This window comes from Oratosquilla oratoria, chromosome 5 (genome assembly GCF_046742065.1).
Source record: "Oratosquilla oratoria isolate Oo_2021 chromosome 5, ASM4674206v1, whole genome shotgun sequence".
Lineage (NCBI taxonomy): Eukaryota > Metazoa > Arthropoda > Malacostraca > Stomatopoda > Squillidae > Oratosquilla > Oratosquilla oratoria.
Window position 1 is genome coordinate 25,092,278 of NC_134781.1, and position 7,500 is coordinate 25,099,777.

Consider the following 7,500-nt stretch of genomic DNA (forward strand, 5'->3'; position numbering starts at 1 on the left):
TCAACAATTATCACAATCACTGTGATAGGGTCTTCCCTCAGTTGAATAAAATCACCTTTCGGCATCTTCAATGGCTGTAATGATTCATATCCCAAATAGTTTATGGATGAAACTTATTACGACCAAGCAACAAATGACCTCATTTTGTGTAGAGGTTAACAATTTTACCACGAAATTGGTTACCTTTTAAAAGTTAAAAATTAAAGATTTTGAGTTTTAGTTCCGATATTAGTGTCAAAGACTCTCCTCAGATCGTCAGCCGAGGCAGGCCTCAGCCCCCGACCGTGATGCCCAGCCACGGCAGTATTCTCACCAGTAAACAGCTGCTCGCGGTCGCGGGCGAAGCTTGATCTGCCGACCCCATGATTACGTGGCCATCGCGCTACCACTGCACTAGCCAGGAGGCTAAAAGTTGAATAAGAACGCATGGTGAGAGCCAAGATGATTATGCATGACCCAAATTGCAGTGAACGAATAAAAGGTTGATCAAAATCTACTGTTTCACGTACTTAACTGTGCTGATAACGCAATCGGAGGTGTGATGGTCTCCATGTCGCGGATTCGTGTCACGCACTTCTCTCCGATACCCAGAAATGACTTACCTGCCCCAGTAGTTCAAGCACAGAGGGCAAAGGTGACGGCTCTGGCCGCACTTTGTTCTGATGAAGACTGTTGTATCCAACACCAAGGCTATCATAGGAGTAACTGGATGTGTGTTGAAATGTGGGATTCAGATGAATATTGGGAGAAGGATGTTTGGCAGTAGGATTAACCCCCATCACGATCGATGGGGATGCCAAGGATGTGAATAAAATCGCCTGGCGGCAGCCAGAATAAAACGAAAAATTACACTAGACACAAAGAGGGGTCAATTGAGATGGACTGTAATCCCCTGACTTCCTGACTAGGGGGTCCCACGGATATGAATGAAATAACCTCACTGTAGAGTAAAAGAAACAATGTCACTCTGCAAGGAAGGGATGAAATGGGATATTATCATTTTGTCTGTAATAAGCATTACTTCTGTCATTGGGGACAATATCGCACCGAAGATGTGTTGTCACAGAACTTGTAAAGAAAAGCTTCAAACAAGGTAACAGAAAGGACGGTTTAAAGTGATCATCATTCTCTTGTGGGTTGAGATAAGTCTCCAGTCATGAAAGAACACTGAGTGACTTGGTTCACAAAGATGTCACGAAAGTTTGCACAGTATTGACTAATTAAAAAAACATGTAGTCAGAACCCCATTCGACGTTTACTGGGGTACTGTTGAGGACGGAATTTCGTTTTGAAGGTGGGTTTTTCAAGGTGAGATTTGCAATTGGGACTTGATAGGCGGGATTCATCTAGTACCTGCAGAGTCGTGGGTTGCTGGAGGTAGGCTGGAGGTAACCGGGATTCGAAAGACGGAATAGAGAGGCGTCAGGATGGAAGCGAGTGTTGGAAGTGGGACACGAGGAAAGAGGACATGAAGGATGGTTATGGGAAATGAATGTCTGGAGGTGAAATACTGGAAATGAGCGTCTGGTGGAGCGTGCGTAGAAAAAAGTGTGTTGAGATGGGACACGGAAAATTAGTTTTTGGAATGAAATATGGGAAATGAATTAATAGAGATGAGATATCGATAATGAGCGTTTGAGGGTTGGATACTGAAAATAAGTGTCTAGAGGTGGAATAAAAGAAACGAGTGTTCAGAAATGAAATACAGATAAAATCAGTGTTCATACGTAGGATTCGGAAAATTAGTGTTGTTAGCGGAGTAAGTGAATATCAAGATACGAGATCTTCGAAGAGGCATAGGAGGAGGCATGGGAGGGAAGGCATTAAATGAACATCACCGACCAAGACGGTCGTCGGGCCGGAGGACAGATCTGACGGAGATGATGACGACGACGCCGGATGCTGGGACATCAGGTAATTGTGTAGGAGAGGCTTATCCCGGGATAAGACCTTCGTCTGAAGGTCTTACTCGATCTCCTCCTGCGATTGGCATCGGATCCATCCCAGCGTCTTCTTTCCCCCCCCCCCGCGCTCGAAAACCCTCGCGCAGGGTCCCCTGGGTGTAGGGCACGCATGCACGCACGCACACATGCATGCACACGTACGTGCATATGCACTTGTGTGTGTGTCTGTGTGTGTGTGTGTGTGTGTGTGTGTGTGTGTGTGTGTGTGTGTGTGTGTGTGTGTGTGTGTGTGTGTGTGTGTGTGTGTGTGTACGTGTGTGTGTGTGTATGTATACACATGTATTGGAAAGCTCAGGCACGTAAAGTGACTGCACACAGACCTACCTCAACAGTTAAACTCCGCAAATTGATCTTCAAACGTTGTTACATTAATGCGTCTTCTTGAGCGTAAGATCACTTCTATCATAATAGAATTACTTTATGTAGAAGTATATTGCACAGTCCACAACGGAACATATTTATATGCTTCTGATACAGACACGTGACTTTATTTTTAATATATGTGTCGCTCTGTCACGACAGGAATGTACAAGAGGTAAGACTTTGTACATGTGAAGCCTAAAGTCTTTTCTGTATTCTAATGATCATTAAACACAGTATCTAATGCCTATTATACAATATGATAATGATCGTATATATGATTCCCATCATATACTTGTAATACACATCGTAAGCATATAATACCTTTTTTACACACATAATACCCATCGAACTCATTTACTAATAGTGCATATGTAATGCTCATCGTATACTTATCATATTCATCGTACATGTATATTGTCCATCATACACATACATTACCCAATGTATACTTATGCCCATCACACACATATAATACCCGTATGCCCCTTTAAGTAATTCAAAACACTTATCGTACATACATGCCTGATAACCATCGTGCATAGATCAAGTCACTACAGCCAGTCCATACCCATCGTACCCAGTCCATAGTTCATCGTACCCAGCGAGGCTGGAACGTTCGGGTGGGAGTCAAAAGCTTTTAGATCCCGCTTCCGAACGAGTGGTCCCGACCTTGACTTCGCCTTCCTATGACGAGTCGACGTGTCCAGACGAGTTGCATCGCCGGGATGGCCATCCTGACGATCCGAAATTGTTCGTTCGTCCACTCGTTCGTTCGTTCGTTCGCTCGTCCGAAGGTGCCAGTCGCCGTTAGACGGGGTCGAAGTCGAGATGGAGGCGTTAGGACGAAATTTTAATTGCAACAAACCATTACTGTGGCTCCCATCCCCACCTTCGTCCTCAATTAGATGTCACTGCTCCTCCCAACCTCCTCCTCTTCCTTCTCCTCCACCTCCTCCTCCTCCTCCTCCTCCTCTTCTCCCTCCTGTTCCTCATCTTCCTTCCCCTCCTCCTCCTCCTCTCCCTCCTGTTCCTCATCTTCCTTCTCATCCTCTTCTTCTCTCTAGTTTCTTTCTCTATCGTCCTCCTCCTTCTCCTCCTCTCCCTCCTGTTCCTCATCTTCCTTCTTATCATCTTCTCTCCAGTTTCTTTCTCTCCCGTCATCCTATTTTCTCCACTTCCTTCTCCTCCTGTGATATCTTCGCTGCATCAGTTCCCTTTCACCTGTCTCTTCCTCCCTCTCCTCTCCCATCCTCCCCTCTCTCCTCGTCCTTCTCTCTCTCTCTCTGTCTGCTTCCTCTTCCATCTTCGACACTCACTCCTCACCTTCCATCCCTCTACTACTCTTGTATCTCAACTACCTTTCCTTCCCCCCTCTCTCTCTCTCTCTCTCTCTCTCTCTCTCTCTCTCTCTCTCTCTCTCTCTCTCTCTCTCTCTCTCTCTCTCTCTCTCTCTCTCTCTCTCTCTCTCTCCTAACAGTTTCTGTTCCTCTTGCCCACCCTATTCCCCCCCACCAGCCGTCCCCCCCACCCCTCTATCCTTCACCCCTTCCCTGCCCACTGGTTTACCAACACAGAGAGGTCAACGACTGGAACAGACTTAGTAACCATGTAGTCAGCCATGAAACTATCGGTTGTTTTAATTAAGAAAAGGTTAGACAACTTTATGTTGAAGACCCAGGCCTTATCCATGGCTTCCTGTTTTATGTATGTACATATATATATATATATATATATATATATATATATATATATATATATATATGTGTGTGTGTGTATGTGTGTGTGTGTGTGTGTGTGTGTGTGTGTGTGTGTGTGTGTGTGTGTTTGTGTGTGTGTGTGTGTGAGTGTGTGTGTGTGTGTGTGTGTGTGTGTGTGTGTATGTGTGTGTGTGTGTGTGTGTGTGTGTGTGTGTGTGTGTGAGGCTACGGTGTGTGTGTGTGCAAAGCGTGCCGACAGGAGAGATCCATATCTAGGTCGGTTGTCATGTAATGTCATGTAATGTAGCATTTGCTAAATACAGCCACAATCAACTCTACTGTGGTTCTGTTACGGATATTAATGAAATCGATTGGCGTCTGTTATGATCAAAGGAAATGTGCAACCCGGTAGGGAAGGCTTTCGTCACTTGGTCTCGTGACGTCATCAATGTTTTTTTCCCCTTCTGGATAATATCAGATTATCTTGTTCATCTTTGGGCTAGACAAGAGAGGAAATGGCTTATTGAGGCCCAAGATTTAATTAAAATTGTCTGGTGCTTGAGAGGACAAATTGTACCAAGTGATGTTGAATGTTGGTTGGATTAGATTTATTCAGGGCATATTGTATTTGTTATTTAATTAGTTTGATTATTTGTTTGTCTATATATTTATTCTTTGTTTTATCACAGACAGTGCTTTGCTATTATTTGTAATAGGCGTCTTTTTCCCGATAGTCATGGGGTCGATTTCTTTGCTTAACATCTAACATGAATGGTGCTGGAACTTTCCATTTACGTCATAAAATCATGACGTCATCATTGGCTGAGTGACCTTGTCCTAGCGTTTTAAATCAACTTATTAGATATGTTGACTGTTTTATAACATTTTATGAATGGTTGTATCTTAAGAAACAATTTAAGAATATGTATATATATATATATACGTGAAATTTCTATAATGCTATGTATTTTTTTAATTTGAATATAAATATTAACTTCGGTCACGTACATTTGAATTCAAGCGGATGAATACACTGTTTTGTTAAATCCATAGAATTCAAACTTGGCCCTCATTATATCAAGAAACTAACACATTTTTGTGTGTGATTATACAATAGTGATGTTAGTTATCAGTTATAAGTTTAGGTTATTACTTATTTATGGTAGTTTATTGGGACTAATTTCTTATGCGTAATGTTTTTGTTTTTCGATCTGTTTTCGCACGACAGTTGGCGTGAACGCTTTGTACTGAGGTAAGCCACCTTAGGGTCTCCTAGAGAGTTTGTCTTAAACTGTTTTCAACTTATCCCAAGCAGTTATATAATGAATTATGTCATCTCATACCTCTTGAAATTACTATGCAAGTAAGTTGAAAACACAAAGTGTCATTTTGTTGAAAATTTGTGAAAACGTGTGTATTAGTGTTTTGACTTTGATGGCTTTGGGCAAATTGATCGAACCTGTAGAATTGGGTGCAGTGGGAAGGGTGGACATGGGTGATGGCGAGTGAGTAAGGCGACGCGCCCCCTGGCGTATGCTCCCAATGGGTGGTGACCGTTACGCTGTGACGTCATATCGACTGAAGGCAAATTTTTGGCTGAGGCTATCTTTCAGGCGTCGCTGTGGAGGACACGGGTTGCAAATAATTGTCATTAATGTTGTCATGAATATATAAATAGATAATAGATGTGTATGTATGTAGTAAGTAGTGTATGTATGTAAGTAGTTGCTACTTACAATTTTTTTGATAGTACGTGAAAGTAACAAATGCTGTTAGCTAAAAGTTGTTAAGTTTTCTTTTTCGCATTTAAAGTACATTTTCTTTCTACAAAAGCGCACCTTAGTTAAATAAGATTCGTAGGAAAAAATAAATAGATAGGATGAGGACAAGAACGAGGTAGTTATACTATACAGGGTACTTGATCATTTCAGAGGCTTTGTCTGGGGTATTGGCGAAGCAATTTTATACTTACCCGTTATTTCGGGGGATTTTAGTGACACGCAGCATCATTTTAAGATTAGGAAATAGTCTCCACTCAAAACAAAATCTGATCACTTTCAACTTAAGCGTTATCAACAACAAACTACGTATTTTGTGGTTGTCCCTATGTTGAATGAAATCGTCTGGCGTCAGCTAGAATTAAGTCACGAATACGCAGCATCAGGATGGGTCGAATAGACGTGTATGGTAATAGAACATGGCGCTTTTTGGCAAAATCTGGCCCGCTTTCATTATATTTACTTGTTTATGTATTTTTTTAAATCGTTCAATTATTTTCATTAATCAATTAGTTCATTTACCTATTTGTCTTTTTATCCATCTATGTATGTATCTATCTGCCTTTTATTCATTTATCTATGCATTGTAATCTGCTTCCGTTTTTCGCATGCGAAAGAGCAGAAAAGCATTAAAATGCCAATCCGTAAGCTCAGCTAGTTGTAGGATAAGTACTTAAACACCCTTTAAGAGCAGAAGAGGTATTTGATTACGTAAGGAATATATCGATTTCTTCCATTTTATAAAACGAGTTCATTTTCAAACATTTGAAATTAGGTGTCCAACTTCGTCTTGTATGCGAGTTGGTGTCGGCTGTTCCACAAGAAGGAAATTGACGATTAGATTTGAAGAATTAAGTACTATAACTTCAGTTACTTTAAATACCGCTTCCCTCTCCGATCAATGGAATTGTTTGGTGTTAACCACACACACACACAAACAAGCGAAAACACAATACAAGCGAGCACATAAACAAGTGACCACGCACACAAGCGTGCACACACGCACACACACGCGCGCACACACGCGCATACAAGCGCGCACACGCGCATACAAGCGCACACACGCGCATACAAGCGCACACACGCGCATACAAGCGCACACACACACGCACACACACACGCACACACACACACACACACACACACACACACACACACACACACACACACACACATACACACACACACACACTTATGTGGCGTAGAAACTTTGTTTCCACTGGTGATCCAGTGTTCCATTTGAAAATATATACAGTATTTGAAAAAATGTATATTATATATATTTTTTTCATTTGTCCATTCCAGTCTGGGCGCTACGGAGCGTACGGTGCCATGCAGGGGATCCCCCTGGTGGCGTCGCCCCCGGTCCACGCCGAGGGGTCCTTGCCCCCCGTGGACGTGACGGCCTACCAGCCCCCGTGGAAGTCCCTGACGGAGTTCGCCCTCACCCACGACCTGGACCGCCTCGACCCGACCAACCCGCAGTTCCAACTCATGGTTCAACAGGTAAGACGCCCCCCAAAGTACAGACCTTCATTAGGTGTGTGTGTATGTATAGCACAGCGAGTGTGACAGCGTGACTGGGGAGGTGCTTGACGTGGCCCGTGAGGGTCATCATTGTTCTGGGTCACGTGCTTTATTCGTAACCGACCGCTTCTCACGAGTTATAGCTCCATGTTTCATTTTGTCCACCTATCG

General features: G+C 42.9%; 1 protein-coding gene across 7 annotated transcripts in view; it reads left to right on the plus strand.

Annotated features, from left to right (window-relative positions):
• The window catches only part of LOC143025415 (insulin gene enhancer protein ISL-1-like), a 725,621-nt gene that overhangs the window by 514,148 nt on the left and 203,973 nt on the right, over window positions 1-7,500 (plus strand). For all 7 annotated transcript variants that reach the window (XM_076185070.1, XM_076185066.1, XM_076185068.1 and 4 more), the window contains one exon: window positions 7,108-7,308. In XM_076185070.1, coding sequence (XP_076041185.1) covers window positions 7,108-7,308 — 201 coding nt within the window. The remainder of the gene's footprint in view (window positions 1-7,107; window positions 7,309-7,500) is intronic.